We start from the raw sequence: 23,675 nt of genomic DNA on the forward strand, positions 1-23,675 counted from the left end.
ATACTATTTCACTTAACTAATTTGAATAGATTAAAAAAAATAACTAAAATTATTTGTTAAAAATATGTGTTGGTTTTTCCAAAATAACCTTTCAAGCTATTTGGATTAAAACTATCCTTTGATACAAACTCTTTTAATATGTGCAATCAATAGGGTTGGTTTGCATAAATAAAATGGAGATAAAATAAATGAAAGTCTTATATTTAGAATCAAATTTAATCCTCTGCTAACTCTTATATTAAAAACCGGAAGTTATATAATAGAGCTCTCTCTCATTCTACGCTTCCAATTTTTTTTAATTTTTTTCCTCTTGTTCTATTGTTTGTATTGCTTGTCTTTGTATTATCTCTCTCTAATATTTCTCCACTTCGCCTATTGTTTACAACAGCCATGTTCTTTCAAACACCATGTGGTTCTATAAATTGGTCATGTTTTAATAAACTTGCTTCCCAAAACCATGCCATCCTCACGCACCAAATTTTTTACTTCAATCGTACATTTTCAAAATATCAAAATAGCACAGTTTGGCCGCATCAGCATGTTAATTAAAAAAATTTTCCACCACAATGTCGTAAATATAATTTTGAAAAAAAATCTAAAAGAAACAAATAAAAAATATAACCAAATTATGGGAGCAAAGAACCATAATACAGCACTTAATAATCCTCAACGTGAGGATATCTTCAGTCATTGGTACACAAGGTAATGCAAAATAAATATAAAAGCTGAAAAATTCATCATTGTCATCTATCATATCCTGTACAAACAAGACAACCACCAATCACTGATAATCTCCTATACATCATTGACACAGCTAGAGAACCCTTAAGCAGTAAGCTAAAAATAGGCCAACTAAAATCCCTATAATTTAAGCCGCACTCGCAATGTTAACTCCAGGTTAGGAAGCACCAAGCTATCCTCAGAATAAGTACAACATCGTCACAAACTGTCACAACAAAGTTTTATTTCTTCCGAGATTCGGAGAACCATGATCATCCTGGATTTAGCTATGTTACAGAGTAAACCTTTACTACTTTTGATGTGTCGCACACAATAAGGTTGTTCGTTTCAGCTGGTCGGGTGCACAGCCAATTGACCTGCCAAATATAAATAAAATAAGTGCATAATAGCCACAAGGAGGAATAAGAAAACAGTTTCCAAGAAATTCCAATGAAAATACTACCTCCGGTCTTAAATATAAGAGGTAGGGAGTTTGCTTTGATCTTAAATATAAGACCCTGATTTACTTTGCCCTAAAAATTTATAATTTTTTGTCCAAAGTAACCATATTAATTGCACATATTAAGGGGGTTCCCAATCAAGAGTTAGCTCCAATGTATATGATTAAGAGGGGTAGCTTAGGAAAATCAAAATATATGTGTCACAACCTTAATATCCGCAATTTAATTATCTAAATCTTATATTAAGGACCAGAGGTGGCATAAAAAAACTCACTTTTTCAGGCAGAATGATGTTCAGATATAGGAAATCGCTATTGCTGCTGCTTGATCCAGCATGAAAATAACTAGAACAGTTCCATAACTTCACCGAGCAGTCGTTTCCACCTGATATTATGTACTTCCCTTTCTCTCCAAATAAAGAAAAGGCCCTGAATTTTCTAGTTGTTAGCACAATGAATCAGTCTTTATTACCAGTCACATCAGTGATTTGCTTACACGCAAGAAACAGCTGCCGAATGGCCACCCATTGAGGAATCCAGATGCAGCATCTTTCCACCTTGATCATCCACACTTGTAGTTGAACTGCCATCTTTTGATTTTGACTGAGATCCTTTCCGGGTTTTCAAGGAGCCTTTTGATTTTGGAGCTGCGAGGCCTGATTCAATACTTGTCACACTTACAGAACCATCACCCCTTGCAACAGCACATACCTTGTCTAGTTTATCGAGCATGTCAACCTCTGGAACAGCCACTGCATGAACGAAAGCAGGATTTAAACACTGGCCAAGGCTGCTAGAACTTGTTACGTCGGGCAAACCTGCAGTAAAGAAAAGGCACAATTGCAAAGTCAGTTATCTATTTTACCTCTCTTTTATTTACCCACTTGCATCATAACTTTAGTTAAAATTATTGTTTAGTCCCTATCGTTCTTCAAATTGATCCGTATAATTTAAAAATATATAATCCACTCGCTTATACCTTAAAACTATATAGTGTGTTGCCCGAAACCTAGGGAATGAGCTGTATTGTTCATAATTTGTTAATAGTGCAGCTGGCTCTTGTTACGATATGTTTAATTTAGTCTATATGCCCTGAAGCTTTCATCAGTGGTCCGCTCTACATTTTGCTACTGCAGCCACCACATGCCGTCATACCCCTCATAATATGCATGAGTTGAAGAAGAAAGGATACAAGTGAATAATAAAATTAAATCAACTCAGTTGATATATGATGCTAATTATACAAGTGACTTGTATGAGTTTCCTTCAATCACACTTTTTTGAATTGTCAAAATAGCAATAACCGGCCAAACTAAAAATGGAGATATAAAGACCTAATGAAATTTTTAAACTTCAACAACCAAACTAAACATTGAGGGAAACGTTAAGGACCAAAACAATAATTTAAACTTTCCTTTTCCTAAAGGCATGCAATAGTATATCTGTGCAGGCCTATTTACAGAGAAAGAAGTTACCAAAATCCATAACTTCGCATGAGCGCCCTTTGGAGAAGTCCCACATTAGAAGCTTAGAATCAAGACCTCCACTGATAACTAAAGAAGCACCCAAAAAAAAAGGAATCAGGTCAAAAGCATTATGATATATCAGTAACAAGGGAGAGAGAGCTGGTTAGAGTTAGTTAGTTAGTTAATGGATTAGAGGAGTTAGTCAATGGATCTAGGCCTGAGGGGGTCGGGTTGGGTAGATTGTACTTAGGCTATGAGAATGACACATTTTTGCAATGGTCTATGTGCAACTATAAAAGAGAAGAGCTTAACATAGTGTTTGATACGAACTTCAAGGGCCATTTTCAACTCGAATAGATTTTTGCGCGGGTCAAAAACTGGAATAGATATTTAACCAGTAACTGAAAGCATGATGGCATAATGGACAGACCCGCTATAATTAGTTAACTTCATCCACGATGACAATTGATAAAGTGCACCATGCGGCATGTATAAGATTTGGTTGTAAACAAACATATATAAATAGGATTATAGAAAACCTTCCCAAGATCTCCAAGGAAGAAATTGCACACTGCTGCAAATCTAGCAGCAAACGGTCAAGGTAACATTATAAAATGTTAAAAAAATTAAAATGAAAATAAAAGATGAAAATAAAAGCAAGCGTTGAAATTAAAGAAAATTAAAAAATGGGAACAAAAGAGAAGAGGTGCAAATGAATCAATGGCCCACAGAACATGTTCGACCTTTAAAAATTGGGTTAAAGCCAGTAATGTGATTTAATACTTGTTTCCTACTTACATTTAGTTTCTATTCAGTTTAGATTGAACCCTAGCATATCAGTTGTGATTATCAAAGATTTCAAAGAGTAAACGCTGATCCAACCTCTAGCACTTGCTTTGACCCTATTCAATGTCACCCAAAAAATGGCAGCGAAAGACTACACTAGCGAAAGCATTTTTTTCCCCCCCATGTTCATGCTTAGTTCCATCTAGGGAAGCAACGGAAAAGGACAAGGTTGTATTGTACAAGCAAGTAAAAAAAAAGGATACGCTTGTATGGCCAGATCGCAGTGTTTTATACAAGCATTGTTGGTGAATATCAATTATCTGCCCAAGAGATATCAAGTAACAGTTAAAACGTGAAACACGGTGCAACTCAGCTTTCCATAAATTTAAAAGCAAGCGAGCAATTCAGCTCTGATTTAAAGTCACAACTAATGGAGATCAGAGAAAACTCCCCGAACTCAATTACTCAAAAACAAGATATTGACTAGATCGAAACTTTCTTCAGATATAATTACTATCAGAAGAGAGAGTGTTTACGCTAAACAAGGGACGAAAGGCTGCGTGCATAAGTAATATACTACAGCTAATTAAGAAATCAAATTAATATTCTTCAGTTGAGTCACTGTTTTGGCATCACATACCACATAATCAAATAGTTTGCTGTACAGAACTCAATTTAAATTAAATATCTGATATCATGTACTCTGTAATAAAAACATGACGCGCTAAGAACTTTTACAGTTCAACAGTATAAGATTGATTCTAGAAATTCTTCCTCATATTATATTTGTATTGAAAAGCCTTGAAACAAATACTCCAGATACTTCACTTATGTTATGCCCATTTTTGTTTCCATATCTGATGGCACAACGATGAAGCCATGTAGTCAATGAGATTTGCAGAATGCATTGCTAGATTTATGGTGGTTAATGAAACACCATATCCACTTGGATATCTAATTGTCCCCAAACGGGATACTTTTTTTCCTTTTTTTTTTTTTTGCCATAAATTCCAAAATTGTAACTCTTCCATATTTAATTCAAAGCAAGAATGATAAGTGAAAAGGATATTTCTTGAAAACCAAAAGAAAAGGAAAAAGATGAATAAAAATTAGATACTTTCACTTCACCGCTATCATCTGCAGCAGCAAGAAAGGAAGACTTTGAGTTGCATACAATCTGCGCAGACACAAAAAATTATTCAATTAGAAAGATGGGAAAAGTTGGTAAGTAGACAGAAATTAGTATTATAGACTGGACACAAAATAAAGCTCTGGTATTGAACAAGCAATTAAGTATGAAAAGTTGAAATACCATAGAAAAATAGTAGACTACTGAATCATTGAAGTCACACTGTCATGCTTAGGTCCTTCAAACAATTATTTTTACCAAAAAAAAAAAAAAATCAGCCATTGTTTAGAGTTCAAGTCAAAGACTACACATTTGGTGAGAACAATTTGCCGATTTTGTAAATGTAAAAATGCTTTTATTTCAAGAACTTCCCCAAAAACAAACATTCGTGAACTGATTTAATTTATCCAAAGAGATGGTTGTTGACAGATTGATGCATGGATCAGTGCATAATTTTCAGAAATTTATCTAAACCCCATCTATGAAGTCAGGAAACAGGATTCTCAATAATGATTCATCAAGATTATTGCATAAATTTCAACGATATTTCCTTGAGAGTGAATAAACATAAAATATCAAAATCAATACAAAAGTAAAAGAATTTATTGACTGTCAAAGGGAAAAATGATAACATCAACAAAATGTTAGGAAATGAACTAACACAGACACTAATAAGAAAATAAAAAATCAGAAAGAGAATGGTTGTAAATTCCAATATTTATTATATGTGGAACTACGAAGACAGGTAAGTTTCTTCCAAACAAATTGATAATGAGACAATCTCTTAAAGCTAAAAGCTTAACGTTCTTAAATTTACTTGCGAAAAGAAAACAAATTATTAGAAAGCCAAGAAAAGCAGAAGAAAAGTCTTCTTACAGGTATTATCCCTGAAATTCAAGCCATTATTATTACAATTACTGATAAGTACTAAAGTGATAAAACTTGAACCTTGTTTTCATCTGCAACATCAATAAAGGAAAGATGTTCACAGTTTAACGTCTTCACTCTTTGTCCCAATAGCTTCAGGAAAAACCTTTACACCAGTTGAAATATTTTTCTTTAATTTACAAAAAAGCGTATAGAGCTAAAAAATGTATACAAGTTTTTTTTTTTTTTTTTTTTGGGCCAGAAAAAAAGTATACAAGTTAATGTCAAATAATCTGGCAAATGCACAGACAGATGTGTGTGAACCACTTTCTAGTATACCCATAAACAGGACAAAATTCAACTAATCCGGTAAATGCAGGACATTGTCATAACACCAAACTGAAATACAAGCAATAACATTTAACATCTACCTGATTTATATCCTCTTTATTGTAATTATAGCTCTGCAAAGGCTTCCATGAGGTGGCCTTCAAAAAATATATGCATAATTACATGATAAGTAGACCATTTAAGTAAGAAAACCTTGAAATATGAACGGAATTCAAGAAAGGAAAAAGTCCATGATAATCCAAAAATTTTGCACACATTTTCTATATGGAAAATAGAATTAGAATTGCAGAAACTCAAAGATGATGCAATTCCCATGAAGTAGTTACCAGATTGACATCAAAACACTTGACTTCCTTTCCTGAGGAGACATAAATGATATCTTCATTCCCTGACATGAGCAAAAGGCGTTTTCATAAGATCTAAGAAATATTACCATGTGTCAACAATCCATCAAAAACTTAATACACTGCATGGACTTATATATGATACACCACGCAAAAATCATACCGAAACTGAACTAACACCTTTGTGTGATACCATTTAGATGTGTAGTGGTTGATAGAACATGGCATAGTGAGCTCTTTGTTCAGCATGTTCTTCTAAGTTATAATTAATGAATAATGATGAGGGAGAAGAGAAGAAGAACCTAACTTGTGCAAAATCTGTAAGAAATAACAAAGTGATTGAACCACTGGGGCTAGACTGTCCAAATAGGATCTAAAAAATCCTCAAAAGCAGCAACTTTCATTTTTGTCCATGTTGGTTGCACCACACTGCACCAAATGACAATACCAATGCAGAAGCCATGGGATCGTGTTTGTTGAAGTGTTTGGGTGAATACGTAAGATGATTCTCCCTCTTACAATGCACAAGATGATTGTGAGCAGTCTTAATAAGATTCCGATATTTCTTCTCATTCACTCCATTTTGTTGAGCAGTAGGAGTGCATGAAGAATCATGAAGAATGCTATGTGAAGATAGCACGGTTTGGAATGAGGCAGAAAAATATCCACATGCGTAATCACCACATAAAATATAACAGTACCAAATTGATTGTTGACTTTAGCGCTAACAGATTGAAAATTTGAGAGAGCTTCACAGCAATTTTCATTAAATGTAACCACGTGCAACATGAATATTAGAATATGACTATGGTTAGTTGTATTAGAATTTTCCCCTTTTGAATTAGGTGCTGAGTCAATTAAGTATTCAATTTCGCAAGATTTGAAAATTATAGTAACTATATGTTATGATATTGGAATAAGAAAGAGAGAGGAAGAGAGAGAGAAACAGGCAAGAGAGGATCTGAGGGAGGGAAACAGCAAAATAAAGAGGAAAGATGAGAGAAATAGAGAAGCTACGTGAGAAAAACAGAGCAAACAAACTAATCCATATCATTCATAGTCAGGGTATTACAAATGAGTTTACATCTATTTACAGGCCATAAGACTTCTAACTGTCTCACATTCTTATAACTACCCTCTACCCATTCTGTCATGTTTGTTATTCACTTATTATTGTTCCATAACACCACATCAGCCAATGTGACATGGTGTACCTAAGACGTAAGATGATCTTTCTTGCCACTGATAAGGAATAATCTATAGCAGTACAGGCTAAGATCAGCATAACTAGTTTTTGCTAGCACTATTCACTCAACTGAAGATCAATAACATGCTTTCCAGGGATAAATTCAGAATCATGGTTTCTCAAACTAAAAAGGCTTGATGGATACACAAACAGATCAAAGAGATTCACCTGGCCTGAAACACATGGATGAAATGGGTTCCTCGCTGACATCCATAACCAGCTGGGCTTCTCTGCATCGCATATCAAACCAGCAAAGTCGACCATCCTGTTATATGAGAAACAAGTATAATTTAAAAAAAAAAAAAAAAAAAGAAAATACTACAATTCATATATAGAGCCGCAAAGCAATCCTCAGGATATGCGACAGATAGCATATTAGAAGCAGCATTTTGTTCAATACACAAAAAGAATATAAAGGCGGCAAGTAGCTTGGCTTTAATTTATTACGGACAGTCAAATGTAAACCACATAAAGATTCTCATAATAACAAAGCTAAACCATTTAACTCCCACAAAATCCTATATTTAGCTAGCCTAATGAATGACAAAAGAGACATCAAAAATATTAAATCACGCAAAGCTTCATACAATAAACTTGATATCGAGCATCGAGGAACCAGTAACGAGTTTTTCCCGTTTTAGCTTGCCCATAGAAACAAAATATTTCAAAACATCCCAGAATAAAATATATACACATTCTAAGACTCCTGGAATTAGAGTAAATGGAAGATAAAGTTAAGGGTAAGTTAAGAGAGAAAGTACATCGCCTGAAGTGACGACGACATCTGGTCGGGAGCCTGAAGCGATACAGCATGTAGCAGTGTCCTTGTGACCCCTCAGTCGTCTCGGTTTAGTCTTCTCCGTGGACATCTCTCCCCTCAATCCCGACACTTCACAACTGCCGGCGCCACGGTATGATCATGCCCCCGCCGCTCACCGGCGAGTCCGATCAAATATTCAGCCTCGAAGCGTGGGCTCTACTGGGCCTTCACGATATTGAGCAGGCTAGCCCACGATATAAACTTCACTCTTGGGTTTGAATAGGATAGGGTCTGTGAGGATCTCTGTGGGTTGTAAGCTTAATTATGCTCTTACGGTCCAGGCCGAAAAAATTATGCTCTGACAGTCTTATGAACAAGAATAAGTAAAAAGCCTCAAATTTGCTCTTGATCCAAAAGGATAGTATGGGATTGCAATCCCCTTAGTTTTGTTCTTTCTTTTTTTTTGGGATTTAGCATTCTTTGGTACCCAAAAAAAAAAAAAAGTAAACCTTCATTAACATTCTCATCTTTCTAAATGCATTTGATATTATTTTTTTTAGTTATATTCAGCATTCTAACATAAAATGCACTATATAAATAACATTAGAGTCATAAAAACAATAAAAAAAAGTAAAAGCATGAGTAAAATTACATCAATAAAAAGAATAGAATACTAGGTGCACCTAAGAAATAAGATTAAGGTAAAAAATGAGCATTTATCCCAAAAAAAAAAGGAAATTTTTTTAGTTAAAAGTATCTGAATCAAATATTGGTATTTTTTGTACTCTTCATATCTTTAATATAAAAGTTAATTAGAAATTTAATGTTAGTCCTATATATAAGACTTACTTCACATGTTTATAATTTTTTTTAAATTAACTCTATTGATATTCTCCTAATAATAATCAAGTAAAAGAAAAGGAGAAAGAATTAAGAAAAATGATAACGGTATTTTAGGGGAAAAAATGTATCATACTAACTAATTTAACTAATATCCTTAATCTACTCAAATCAGTTAATTAAGTTATTTAATTGAGGTTCTTTTAATTTTTGGGTATTTTGAAAAATCCAAATATAGTAGAGTATTTGAAATCCTATAGAGTATCCGTATTTTCTGTATATAAAAGCATATAAAATTTTGACAAATATAATTTTCGAATAGAGGCTTCCTACAAGTTCTCCCAAAAACTTGTTAAAAATTCTTTTTAAAAAATCCCCAAAAAATTAAAATTTTCGGGTTTTCCCCGATTCTTTTCTAATAAAGTTACCCCCAATTCTTGAACCTTAATCATAGCCACATAATTCGGAAATAAAAATCATGTTTTAATGTTGACGAAGTGTGCTTGGATCATTTGTCTAATCTGAACATCGATAATCTAAAGATAAATCTGATCGGAAGTTTAGGGTTCCTACTCCAGATGTAGAAAATTTTTTAGGAAAAGTGGTCATTTAGTCCTAATTAAAATTGTTTAACTAATAGTAGTCAATGTTGATAAAATGTTAATATAAGACCCGTTTGACCAAAATTGTTTAACTAATAGTAGTCAATGTTGATAAAATGTTAATATAAGACTCGTTTGATTATTTTTAAAACTTCAATAAAAATATAATGTCAGCCAAAATTTAATGATACCAACTGGACGTGTTAGAAAACTTTCAAAACAATTTTTTGTTTCTTTTAGCATTTTTTGAATTGTAAAATCTATCTTAGCTCTAATCAAGTTTTAAGATTCTTTTTTTCCTCAACCAAACAAAAAGAAGAAGAAAAGAAAAGGCATGGATGCTTCACTGGTTTTAGAAATCACACAATTTTATGGCCTTTTTTTTTTGGGGCCTACAAGTAGCGTTACTAGTTATCAAAAGCAAAGAATTTACCACGGCAAAGGTAAAACGACCATTGTCATATCAACTGTATTGAATCTAATAAGAAGGACTAATATATCATTAGCTAATAAATCAAGATTTAAATCTTTACTGAGAAAAGTACTCAGACTGTCCAAAACAAAATTGTTTATAATACTCTTCCGGTCCTAAATATAATACTTTTTTTGTAGTGTAATTTACACTATAAAAGTAATCTTATATTTAAGACCAGAGGAGTACAAGGACATTTGTGAATGAGGAGAAAAAATCATCATTACCATTCACGTTACCAAGTGCCAAGTCTCGAAATGTCTACTCAGTATCACCCAACAACTGTCGCACATAATAAGAATGATTTTTTTGATTCCTCTGGTCCTCCCTTTTGAAATTTTTCCCTTGATTATGTTTGGATACTTTCCAAACAAACTTCTGAAATATGGAAGTTATGTTATTATATTTAAATTTTCAAAGCTCATACCTGCCCAATTCCTGGAAACATTTTCTTTTTTCACCAGCAACCCGCTAATTACCCTTTTCAATTATATTTAGCACTTTTAAATAAAAATAACATATCACATTGTTTTAAAATTATTCTGGTTATAAATATCTTTAAATGTTATTATTCATGATGAAGAAAATTTTGAAATACATATACTCTAGATTTTAAAATTATTTTCAATCATCCGTCCTGTTTGTTTTCTTTTCCAGCTTATCAAAAAAAATTATTTTCAATCTTTAGCTGCCTGTAGCTTAGTAACATGTAATTATTATTATTTTTTTTAAAGGTAAGAAGTTGCGAGTTGAATTTTGTTCATGATCGCAAGTGGTATGATTTTTCTCTTAGATAAAATGAGTTTAATGCATTGCTAGAGTAAACTCACATTAACTGCAAATTGTTCTAATAATGACACCACCTAGAATCAAAATTTTAGTCTAGCATTGAAATGCTTATATGTAGTGGTATATTTAAATCGTATTAAATATAAGAATAAAGTGCTAAAATATTCTAAAACTACACATTGAGTAATATTTGCACTGAAAAAGTCTATTTGGTTAGAAGAGAGGATGGGAGAAGAGAGGGAAAATAAACCCCTCACCTCATTTGGTTAGAAATTTTAAAGGCGATGGAAGCCAAAATATTCCCCCTTCCCTCCCCTCCTCTTCTCTCTCTCCCCTTATTTAGCTCCCCAAATTGAGAGTTTTTAGAGGGGAGCTAAATTTTTGAACTATCATACCTTTATAGTTTTTTTGACATTCTACTATTACCCTATAAAATATATTATTATAATATTTATTTGAAATAAAAAATATGTTATCTTAAGTGAAAAAATAAAAAATATATAATTATTATAATTAAAAAATTATAATAAAATTTAATTAAAAATTAAAAAATTATTTAAGTAAAAAAATTATAATATTACAAAATTAATTTTTTTATAAATATATTATTTATTAAATATATTTTAAAGCTGAAAAAAAACATAGTCTAAAGAGAATAAAATTTCAATTTTTTTAGGGCATATAAAATTTGTTAATTTGATTATTTCAAATATATTATTATATTAATTAGAATAAAAAATTATCGTACCAAGTTTTTAATGCACATATTAACATGATAAGACTGAATTTTTATTAAATTATATAATTTAAAGTAAGATGTAAATTGATTTATATAATATATCAATAAAAAATATAAACTAATATATAAGAATAAAATGATAAATTGATTATTGCTATCCCTCCCCTTCCTCTCTAAAACCAAATAAGGAATCATTGAATATTCCTCCCTCTCTTCTTTTTTAATCAAATCTTTTTTTTTAATCAAATCAAACAAGGTAAGGTTAAAACTTCTCCCACCTGACCCCCTTCCTTCCCTTTTCTCCCTCAGGATGTGTTTGGTTAGAGGGGAGGGGGAGGAGGGAAAATGAGTCCCTCCCCTCATTTGGTTGAAAATTTTGAAGGAAAGGGAAGCCAAAATGTCCCCTCTCCTCCCCTTCCTCTCCCCATTTTAGCTCCTCTCCAAATTGGGGGTTTTTGGAATGGAGTTAAATTTTTGAACTATTATACCCTTATAGTTTTTTAATATTCCACTTCTACTCATAAAATATATTATTATAATATTTATTTCAAATAAAAAATATATTATCCTAAGTAAAAATAAAAAATATAAATTATTATAATTAAAAAATATATTATAAAAAATTATTTAAAAATAAAAAATTATAATATTATAAAATTAATTGTTTTAATGCACATATTAACATGATAAAACTGAATTTTTATTAAATTATATAATTTAAATTAAGATGTAAATCAATTTATATAATATATCAATAAAAAATATAAACTAATATGTAAAGATAAAATGGTAAATTAATTATTACTATCCCTCCCCTTCTCCCTCCCCCCTACTCTCCCTTCAAACCAAACAGGCCTTTGTTCTCCACTCAAACCAAACAGATCCTAAAAGTTTTTTTCTCTAAAATATTTTGAAAGTTTATTTTCATAATAAAAGCGTCTGATTAATTTTGACTGTTAAATATTTATATTTGATGTGCTTATGCTTACATGGCTTGGGAGAAAATTTAGACAGGTAGCTACTTGCCATCATCCTCCCTGCCTCGTTCTCTCTCCTGAAAATTCTTTCCCGATCCCTTCTCTCCCTCCCAAACCCATAATGCAACATTGATTTGGGCATAAGAACACTTTAAAATTCACACTCACAAAATTCGACACTGACTAAGAACAAGAAAGTAAAGATTATGGTTTGAGTTTGCCTTTTTATATTTTGTCTGGCATGGATAGGAACATTAGAAACGTGAAATTTGCCGAACTTCACTATATTTCATCATGACGCTGGTATTGAGGAGACGATGAACATTGAAGGAATTGATGGGTAAAAACGGCTGGGTGAAACAATTGAGATAAACATAAGCGACAATGAAACAAGCAGGATTAAAGTTAGTGTACTTGAATATTCTCTCCAGATGGTGGATCTTGGTAAGCCATGGAAGACAGATTCTCCGAGGTTGAAGATTATTGTTAGCGTCATTTGATTCAGAGACCCTTTTTAGCAGAGAAGAAATGAAAGTGATGAGATTCGTCATCACATTATGGTTCTCAAACTCTCTCTAACTATCAATCACACTTCCATTCTTCTTCTTTCTCCTTCCATAGAGGCACCCTGCACTTTGATTTGATTTCATACTAGGATGCAAATAGCATGCCCCAAACAATTCGGAGCACCAAGAACTCATAAATTTTCCAATTCACAAATAATTTCTGGGAAAAACCAAAACTTGACAAGAACCCACACTGAGCCTCAGACTCCGCCAATTACCTCGAAAATCAGAGGGCAACAGGTGCGCACAATCTCTCTGTTCAATGATGAATATGGGATGTGGAGCTTGAAGGACTTGGGTGTGATTCGAACGTATAGAGGCACATGAACAGTCAAAATTTTGTGGGTCTATCAGTGAGGCAAAGTAGCGGCGACGACGGTGACATGGGGTTGCTGGGATGTGAATCGCAGAAGAACAAGGTGGGGTTAGCTGGTACAGGTGAGAGCGTTTAGGACGAGACACCCCGCGGGGGGTAAAAGAGGAAGGAGATGATGATGTGTGAACAAGTAGCCACGTGTCTAAATTTTTTTCCCAATTCACCACCATGTCAGCATAAGCAGGTCAAAAAGAAAAATTTAACGGTGAAAATTAACCTCTGCTGATGCCAGGACACTTCTGTTACAAAAATAAATTTTCAGGACATTTTAGAAGGGAAAAACAAATTTCAAATTTGAGTGCTTATTGGTATATATTTCAAAGTGCCTTAGAAAAAATAAAACTCACTCTCGTAACTCACAATGATCTCCCTAATGCTAGGGAAGCAAAATATCTCCCTGATAAGTTAGACTAGCTTTCATTATAATTATCTCAAAATTAATATCTTCATTTATAATTTTTAATTAATTTAAATAATCAAAGCGATTGTGCAAATCTACTATTAAAGTATTCTTCATATGCAGCTAACATCATAAAGTTTTTTTGAGTGGAAAAAAAAAACACTTGAAAGTTTCAAAACAATACAAAAAATATCAGGACTATTACATATTGATAATTTAACAAACATGTTATTCAAGAAAATGGTACAAAAGTATATATAAAGCCTCTAAAATAATGTAAAAATGTCATAACCATTGACTCAACCAACATTAACTATTCGACAAATATTTTGCTCAAAAAAAGAACTGCTCAACAAATAATCTCTATGTGTGTTGAATAGCATTTTTACTCCTTGGCTTCATTTGATACAAAGCATTGAAAATGAGAGATTGGGATTGACATTGTAATTGAAAAAAATCAATAAAATAATATTTGGCATGAGTAATTGCTTATTATATGGGATTAGACAAACCCATAGAGATGAGATTGGGAAATACCACTTCTCTTCATAGTATTCTCTAATCTTACATGTATAAGTTTAGCTAATCTTATATATCAAGCAATCTCTTATACTAAACATTCTTTTAATATTCTTTTTTAATTATAATCTCAATCTCAATCTCTCACTTTTAATACTTCTTACCAAACGCAAGCTAGGGTGTCTTTCACCATGGGATTGATGTAGTGGTTGCACCTGCTCGTTGTCGAAGCTGCTTCTCTCCCGGCCTCCTTGATGTCATCCGCCTTTTTCATTTTCTTTCAGCACATGGCTAGTTTATAATAGCGGTGTCCTTTCTTTTTTTTTTTGGGCCGAAAGTGGTGTCCTTAATTTGGAACTCGTTAACTGCAAAACAAAACCATCAAAAGCCAAAAAAACGACTAAGGAAAATGACAATAATTGAGGAAGGGGCGACTCTGACATCAAAGAGGCATGGCTCTTATGTCGTGCGGAAGACCCTGCAGCGGTACACGGGGATACTATGGGCAAAATCATTATACAACGCATGTGGAGATTCGTTGCTAAACAGTCAACATCAATTAATTGTTATCACAGTATTTTGGTACTATTTCAAAACCTTGGTGTGCACTTTTATTTTTTTGGTTAATACTACCTCGGTCGTAATTATAAAACTCAGTTGATTTATTTAAAAAGATTAAAAAAATAAGTTAAATTAGTTATTTGTAATAAATAAGTATCGTTATTCCTAAAATATCCTTGCTAATTAAGTGTATTGACTAGAACTATCATTATTAGAAGGACTATCTTGAAAAAAAATACAGATAAAATGGATTAGGGTCTTATAATTAAGACCAAACAAAAAGTCAAATTGGGTCTTATATTAAAGACCGGAGGTAGTATATAAATTTATCTCAAAAAATTTTATTCAGAAATTCCAAGAGTTGAAATTTTTTTACAAGTTATTTTGTTTCAAAAATTTAAAATTGTAACAATTTTATCCTCCTACCATCAAATATATAAAAAAATAATGTTAATTATTAAAATAATGATCTAACTAATGATATTTTTAACGCCAAATGACAATATTACTGTGATTTTAAGTTTTTAAGACAAATTTATTGTAAAAATACTTTTAAATAGCCAGTGCAATAAAAACTTTCCGAACACGTTAGCGTCACTCTTTTTTCATTGGCGAGTTTGCCCAGTTGACTTGACCATCCTCATGTTTTTACACTATTTTTACACCGTTTTCAACACTCATGGTCCTTTTAATACGCAGAAAAATACTCTACGGTTAACTGTACGCCTTCATTTACACCTTTAGTCATGAATCCATACCCAAGCCTCTTTTAATTAAGGATAACATAAAATAATAGACGGCAGGACTTTCTACATTCTTCCAGCAACCACCAACACCCCGTATTCACTGTTCACTTTCCGCTTCAGCTGAATCACGACTCAGAGTTCAGTTCAAAAATTCAAGAAGCCCAGAATCAAAACCAGAAACTACTAATCTACATTGAAGTTATCAATTAATCATCTTCGCATCACCAGAAAATTATCAAGAAGCTGCTTCAGATTCTAGGTCCAATTCATCGCAAACAAGGGCAGGGGAATGAACAGAACAGAGTTACTGTAGAATCACTGAAAATCTTAACCAAAGAGCATCTGTGATCGAGGCCAAAACCAACATATTTATACAAACCTGGGGAGAGACAATATACACAGATCGAAAAGAGAAACTCGAAAAAAATCAAGCAAAAGAAAAAAGAAAGAAAAATGGAGGAGAAAATCGAGAAGAAAAAAGCACGAACAAGCGACACGATATTGTCAAACACGCTTCAACAAAACAAAATTTAGAAGCTCTACATCGAATTCAAAGAAAGAATCGAGTCAGTGCGGCGCAGGAGCCAGAAGCCCAGGGCGAGAAGAAGTAAATGGAAGACTATGGAGGATGAGGAAACGAACCCGCCGAGGAACAGGGGCAGAGCGGAATACTTGCTCCACGACCCTCGCCAGCACCGCCGTGTACTCCTCTAGCACCTCCGCCACGATCGCCACCAGTATCATCTCTTCCGATTACCTCTCAGAAAATGCTAATCCAAAAAACACGAGACAGTTCGGGTACAAATCGAAGCCGGCACAGCCAGAAGCTGTAGAAACTGAGCACTCAATCAGAGACGAGTCACAAGCAATGAGGAAGATGAGGTTCAAATTTATAGAATCTTGACCCGATCCGACCACACGTCTTACTTCTCAACTTGCTGTGTCTCCGCCTACCAGCGGCGCCACCATGGAGTCGCAATATTGTGAAACCGTGCAAATGAAGCTGGTATTGCAGATTTCAGTGTGCTGAAACCTAATTTAATGCTTCTGAAACTAAAATTTAATAAATTTGATTCTTGGCCAGCGTACGTAGTTTTCTGGTTCCGGGCTTATCTTCTTTCATGATATTTAATTTACTTTAATGTTTAAATATTCAGAGATGTTAGTGAATTAGTACTTCAATCCATATCGTTTCTAAAACTCATTTGGTTCAAAATACAAGTTACTTAAAAAATAATTTATATTTTTTTATTAATATTGTTCCTGCAATTATATATATATTTGGATGTAATTCTTTATATTTTTCTATTCCTTCATAATCTTATTTAGTTTGGGTAAAATTGAAAAAAAAAATAATTGGAAACAGATTTAAATGAGTTAATATTAATTAGTTAAAATGATTTATGTAGTCAAATATATTATGTAATAACCTTCAGAAAATTGGATAATTTTTAATGTTGGTTGTTTGGTTGTGCCGCGTTGCGACGGTGGGGATAGATATGCATGGGCTATTTGACTTTCTAGCATGTTCGCTTGTGAATGAATGAATGATGATGATAGTGATCAGTGGGCCAGATGATGATTTGGACGTTATCCAGGAATTGTTAAAATTTAAATATAAGATAGAGTACTGAAGGTAGTTACATCGAATGAGACAAAATCTTTTCAATTAAGGTTGCTAATTTTAATTCTTATAGAATGAGAAGGAAATCATAATAAGAATATTTATTATAATTAAATAATAAGGAATAGATTTGAGATTATTTTTATTGTAGCACAATCACAAAAGGCGAAGAATTCCCAACCTAAATTGGCGAACGTTAAAAAACAATGGTTTAAAATGTTAGTTAAAAATAATAAATGGCTAAAATATATACATATTTTTTTAATTATATTCTTGTTTGTAAAGAAAGTATATAAGAGATAATGAGTGAAAATTTATTATAAATAGATAATAAATGACATATATTTAATGAGAATAAAAATAAAAAGACTAATTTAAAATTCTCGATAAAAAGGATTTATTTTTGAAATATAAAGTCACCATTATGAGAAAGATTGTTTCTTATAAAAAAGAATTGAGGGAATAGTTAATATTGTTGAATGGACAAAATTTATGTATGATCGCTTACTAATATGTTTTGGAATTTGTTGGCAAAAAACTCTTTTAGAGTTTGTATATCACACATGGAAAAAGGGACCTTAACGGGTGAACATCTAGCTTGATTTACGGCATGGATAAAAGGGCGGAGAGTATAGTAAAAAAGATTATGAAAAATTACAACTGACGCTAAAATATCACTGTACGTAATTAAACATCTTTATCCTCTCTTTTTTTCCATAGTTCACACCTTTATCATATCTTTCACAGAAAGTTTTTTATTTTCATAACTCAATTTACCCATTAGAAAACGGTGTAAAATGATAGTAACTAGATAATAATTATTTGTGTAAACTCAGTGGTTTCGGCAAGTTATTTGAATGAAAGGGACAAAAGCTTTCAGTTTAGTGCGTAGAATGATATTTCACAATTATATATAAAAAGATAATACTTCTTCCCTGTTTAATATAAAACCTACTTATGAAGTTAGTGTTTAGTAATAAGTGTAAGATGTACTTTTTTATATTTATTAATTTTTTAAAATTATTTCATTGATACTCCCTAAGCTATAATTGAATAGGAGAGGCAAGAAAAATATTAAGAAAGATTATTAGAATATTTTAAAATAAAATACATATCATATATATTATAATTAACTAATTTATTTATTTTTTAATTTAATCAAATTAGTTAAATAAATTTTATGTTAAAGACAGGAAGAATAGTTTAAATATGAAATTAAAAATTAAATTGTTGGAATCCATGCAAAAATGCCTCTCTTCTCCAAGAAAGCAAAAAAGTACTTCCCTTTAATTTGGATAAAGATTCTTATGGAAAAGTGATGCAAAAAATTTTAGGTGGAGCCTACATGTGTACGAGTGGCCTCTTCTTTTATTCTTACGCGATGATTCTTTGAAATTGAAATCATGTAAATTAATTTCAAAATAAAAGTGAAATAAAAGGAGAATTGAGTGAAATAATGCACCTGGTACATTTTTTTTGGTATTATTCACTTTTTATTTTGTTAAGAATCTAATCTAATTAAACTTGAAATGCATATCTATAGTTCATTGATCGAAATACAATACCAAATAAAATAAAAAAAACTATGATATAATAGTGCACTCAAAATTGAATTTACTAAATCAAATTTAATTTCGAAAAAATGAAACCAGATCAAGTATTCAAATAATTAATCCCAAATAATCAAATCGCAGTGCCCACAAAATAAACCATTATTTTGTCTTTCTATGTAATTTATGTACTAATAAACATTATACTATTTTTTGGTCCTTAATATAACAATTAGATAACTAATCTAGTAGTATTCAGGTAACTAGTTAAGTTAATTATTTGTAACAAATGTGTGTTAAAAAATCATGTTTAATCATATACATCGGAAATACTTTTTAGTACAGGAACTCCTTACAATTAATAGGGATATTTTGAAAAAAAATTATATATTTGGAAGGCAAAATAAATTGATGTCTTATATTTAGAATCAAATTTAAATATCCAATTCACTTTTATATTAAAGACAAGAGATAACACATCGTACCATGGGTTTAGTAGTTAAAAAGTTGAACACTCACCAAAAAGAGAGGTTCAATTCTTGAGATTGTCATGGTGCCTAGAGATGTCCCCCTTCCTAAAATTTTATTAGGGAAAAAAAAGATAGGAGGCAGTGTAATATTACTTCGGGTTCTAATTATAAGACTTAGTTGACTAATTTGAGAAGATTAAAAAAGTAAGTTAAGTTAGTTATTTGTAATAAATAGGTATTATCTTTTCTAAAATATCCTTGCAAATCAAGTATATTGGCTAGAACTATTATTATTAGAAGGACTATCTTAGGAGAAAATATATAAATATGAGAGATAAAGTGGATTAAAATCTTACATTTAAGACCAAAATAAAAATCAAATAAGGTCTTATATTAAGCACCGGAGGCAATAATATATTAACTAATGAAAGCGAGTGCATGTACACAAATCTTAAATGAATTATATGAATATTGAATAACATAATTTCTATAGATTGTCATAAATTATGGATTTATGCTTTACACAAAGACTTCACTATTTATAGTTTATGATTATTTTAATATTTTATAATAATTTATCCCTATTAATTATTCATACAAATTGTTGTCATCAATTTATAACTAATAATTAGTACAAGGCCTTAATTATTTGATGATGAGCATGCAAATTGCAATCATTCATATTGGGAGAGCAACATGTGGTGCTATCATTTGATCAAGATTCACACACACACACAGAGATATAGTACAATGATAACTTAATAAGTGTAAAAACCATTACTCTTGGTGTGTTTAATTTTGTATTAGAAAAAGTGTGTTTATTTAATTTGAATGATTCCGATGTTATCTTTTTTTTTTTTTGCCAGCTATGTTATCTTGTTGAGTCATTTGAAGTTATTATTAATTAATTCCCATAATGCATGTCTCTGTCATCATTATTCTAATCATGCACCTATAACGTGTCTAACGTGATAGTGAGTGGATTCAGCTCAGATCACCTCCACAGCTCTGGGCGCGGGGCCTGGGAAGTGTCTTCATCTTAGCCGTCAGATTTATCTCATGGTTGGTAGAGTGATTGGAGTAAAATTAATTTACAGGAGCCTGCCAAAGCAGGAAAAAATGGAGGGATTTCAAAGCATTGTCTTCTTGATGGCTAATAATCTTGTTACTTCTCTGGGCTAAACCTCAAAAATTTTAATTTGTTATAATTTATTTTTGCTTATCTAAGTTTCTCTTTATCTTATTAAAGCTCGTTTCCATGATAATTTTTTGACTAAAATTACTTTATTATATTTCATTAATAACGATTGTTTAAAATAAGTCGTTTAGACCCATTTTAGCAATTATAATAAATTATTTTATAATTTTTAAATTAAGATTATAGTAATATTTTACTCTAGTTTCTTTTTCATCATTTTATCCAACCAAAGATTAATTCACCTGTCAAATTAAACACTCTTTATGTTTATTCTGTATCAGCTAGGACTTCCTGTTCAGTATTTCTCTTCTTTCCTTTCCTTTTTATTTTTTCAAACAGATTCTTCCAATTAAATGGGCCATTATTAGCTATAATTAGAAGGACAAAGGTGGAAGAAAAAGAAATCGTACCAAATGAGGTTCTCTGTCTTCAACTTCAATTTGATATCAATATATTAAGCAAATTATTCACAAGTCATGAATAAAATAGTTTACTGCCCAAACTCTAAATAATTTGTAAAACATGCATATTAATTTCAAAAAAAGTTGGAGTTTCTCTGTAATTAAATTAATTTTTAGCACACCAATGATTAAAGAAGAGAGAGACCACAACAATTGTCACATGGCAAACGCTCAAGTGTGTGTGTGTGTGTGTGTGTGTGTGTATATGGAATTAACTGGAGGTTAAAATTAAAGTAACATTAATTGGGACTGGCCGGGTGAGATTAAACTAAAAGATTTACGCAATAATCAAGCGTTATGTACAATTAGTGGTTTTAGTAGTTAAATACTTAATCTAATATTTCAATTCTTTGATTTCTAAGATTTAATTACAACGTTTAAGTTCAAAAAGACGAGCCTCAATCACGTAGAATATGTCTCTACTTTGGAGGAGGTCATGAACAGATTAGAGATAAATTACATTCTTACATGAGATTAATTTTGATAATATTTAATAATGATTAAAAACGATGATGAAGAAGTTGGGCCAAAAAAGGACGATGAAGAAGAATTTAATATTTATTTCACCAATTAATGCTCTTTTTTTAAAATTATTTATTACTTCGACAAGCATAAGAGTCACAAAAGAATATGAGTTAAACTCTTCCTCAAGCAATTCCTGGACCCTTTTTCCTTCTTTGGAATAAATCACAGATCGATCCTTGAATTGACATAGAAGTAATTCCATCATCAACTTTATTCCCAGCCACTTATTTAATGTACTGTCACACACATTCATTTGAATTTCACCTCAAAACCCAATTGTAGAGAAGAAGAACAAAATTCTCATTCCTTACAATTAAATATGCCTTCATCACAATCATCAAGTCTCAACCCAGAAGCTGAGAAGCATAAACAGCTTGATAAAGATATTAGAGAGATGGTCACTTCCATCACCAGCCGTGTCGCTAATTTTCACAAATCAGGTCATTATAAAGAAGAAGATGATGATGATGATGGTGTTAGGATCATAACCCTTGCCGGCACCAACGACGGCGCCACCTTGAAAACCGAAGTTGACAACAATATTCCGATGGCCAGCCATCACTCGGGGAAGCAGACAGAAGAGGAGGAATTGAGCACTTATGTGAACAGCAATTTTCAGGCAGTCAACAATTCAATCATGTTTAGCGGAAGCTACCAAGCCCATGATCCCGGTGTGAACATCGAGATCTCGGATTTTACTGAGCCGGCCGGCCACCATAAGGCCGAGAAGCACGGTAAGAAGGGGAAGAAGAAGAAAGAAAAAGAAGGATCCAAAAGTGACAGTGATCATCATTCTGGACATTCTGATTGAGATATAAGTCTAATTCATCACCTAAGGGAAAGTAGAGTGTCAAAGTATTAATAATTACTACTATATGTCCTTTTGTTTCATTAAATTTTTGAACGCATTGTATTACTTTAGGATCCAATCAGAAAAAATGGCTTGTGGGTGATTGTTTATGCATACATTTTAAGATGTGAGTGAGGTTTTCATCGATGTTAAGCATGATTGTGATTGAACACCATATCAAGAATATTATATCGAAGGTAAACATTGTAACATCATTGTCATAATGTATTTCTATATTCTTATTTTTATCATTGATGTTATCCCCAGAAATCTTTATTCTTTTTATGTATAAAATTCACACACACACACACGGGGATAATTTTGATTCTATATACGTATAATTAATATGGAGGAGGAGTTGCCATTAGCTTTAATCAGTGATGAAATGGGATGGCTCATATTGTGCTTATTAGAACGAAGCACATGAGTACTTTAATTCGTGGGGAGCCATAGCCCCGTGTATTTGGTCAAACTTTAGTTATAAACCCAAAAAACTAAGTACATCGATCAGCTCTTGTTGGAAGGCATCTCCGACCACTTCATTAGAATCAACAAAAGGTGGTTATGTAATACATTCATTTGAAAATAAAATTAAAAAAATTCATATTTATTCTTATTTAAAACATAAATTACACATTGGGAAATGAAAAAAAATTAAAGAAAATTGCATCAAACTTTAAATAGAAGTAATAATTTTGAAAAAAAGATAATGAATATCTTTGGTGACTTGGAATAAGGAACACTCTTTTCTCTGAGTTGAAAAGTAAAAAAGTGAAGTTCCTTATGTATTCAAAAAGCCTCATAAGAAATTATACTCCCTCACATCCTGAATATAAGATTGTAATAAATGTACATTGGTTTTTCTAAAATACTTCCTTTGGTTATTATCTCATTGATCGAAACTGCCTTTCATTTTCATATATGTAATTAATGAAGATAGTTTGAAAAAAAATTATAAATTTGAGAAATAAAGTAGATTAAGGTCTTATATTTAAGACCAAAACAAACATCCAAACTAACTCCTATATTAAAAACTGAAAAGAGTGATATCTATATCTTACGAAATAATTAGGATGAAATTAGTGCTAATTAACACGTCAGCATTATTACATTGTCATATACAGATGACAAATTAAAGATTATATTCCCATTCCATGTTGGTTGTGTTATCATGAATATATATACTTTTGACTTTATAAAATCACTTTTCACTTTACACCTAACGCATGTATTATATATATTATTTTGAATTAGGTATCTTTGCATTTCTGGCCATTTGCC

The 23,675-nt window shown here is 31.8% G+C and overlaps 2 protein-coding genes and 1 long non-coding RNA gene across 4 annotated transcripts; 1 reads left to right on the top strand and 2 right to left on the bottom strand.

Annotated features, from left to right (window-relative positions):
- Positions 1 to 618: 618 nt before the first annotated feature.
- Positions 619 to 8,290, bottom strand: LOC114740999 (WD repeat-containing protein 53). The gene is made up of 11 exons (XM_028929260.1): positions 8,131 to 8,290; positions 7,538 to 7,634; positions 6,106 to 6,167; positions 5,860 to 5,916; positions 4,550 to 4,609; positions 3,696 to 3,752; positions 3,186 to 3,228; positions 2,656 to 2,733; positions 1,677 to 1,998; positions 1,456 to 1,609; positions 619 to 1,097 (listed from the first exon to the last, which is right to left on the bottom strand). The coding sequence occupies exons 1-11, from the start codon at positions 8,236 to 8,238 to the stop codon at positions 1,008 to 1,010; spliced, it is 1,128 nt and encodes a 375-aa protein (XP_028785093.1). The 5' UTR covers positions 8,239 to 8,290; the 3' UTR covers positions 619 to 1,007.
- Positions 8,291 to 15,915: 7,625 nt separating this feature from the next.
- Positions 15,916 to 16,724, bottom strand: LOC114741004 (uncharacterized). 2 transcript variants are annotated; one of them, XR_003739738.1, is made up of 2 exons: positions 16,644 to 16,724; positions 15,916 to 16,552 (listed from the first exon to the last, which is right to left on the bottom strand). It is a non-coding gene; the product is annotated as an uncharacterized LOC114741004 (long non-coding RNA). The 2 variants fall into 2 exon arrangements; XR_003739739.1 differs by having other exon boundaries at positions 15,916 to 16,543; positions 16,644 to 16,684.
- A 4,969-nt stretch (positions 16,725 to 21,693) lies between these two features.
- On the top strand, positions 21,694 to 22,375 carry LOC114740998 (uncharacterized). Its single transcript, XM_028929258.1, has one exon. The coding sequence runs from the start codon at positions 21,864 to 21,866 to the stop codon at positions 22,353 to 22,355; it is 492 nt and encodes a 163-aa protein (XP_028785091.1). The 5' UTR covers positions 21,694 to 21,863; the 3' UTR covers positions 22,356 to 22,375.
- Positions 22,376 to 23,675: the final 1,300 nt, after the last annotated feature.

Source organism: Neltuma alba, unplaced genomic scaffold (genome assembly GCF_004799145.2).
Source record: "Neltuma alba isolate B1F8T4 unplaced genomic scaffold, ASM479914v2 tig00003229_pilon, whole genome shotgun sequence".
In the NCBI taxonomy this organism is placed as follows: domain Eukaryota; kingdom Viridiplantae; phylum Streptophyta; class Magnoliopsida; order Fabales; family Fabaceae; genus Neltuma; species Neltuma alba.

Coding starts and splice junctions, on each gene's coding strand:
- LOC114740998 (XM_028929258.1), top strand. CDS start 21,864: ATGCCTTCATCACAATCATCAAGTCTCAACCCAGAAGCTGAGAAGCAT.
- LOC114740999 (XM_028929260.1), bottom strand. CDS start 8,238: ATGTCCACGGAGAAGACTAAACCGAGACGACTGAGGGGTCACAAGGAC. Junction 3,753..4,549: donor ATGATAGCGGTGAAGTGAAA/GTATCTAATTTT, acceptor TCTCTTGGGCAG/ATAATTGATATTCACCAACA. Junction 2,734..3,185: donor TCCTTGGAGATCTTGGGAAG/GTTTTCTATAAT, acceptor GTGCTTCTTTAG/TTATCAGTGGAGGTCTTGAT.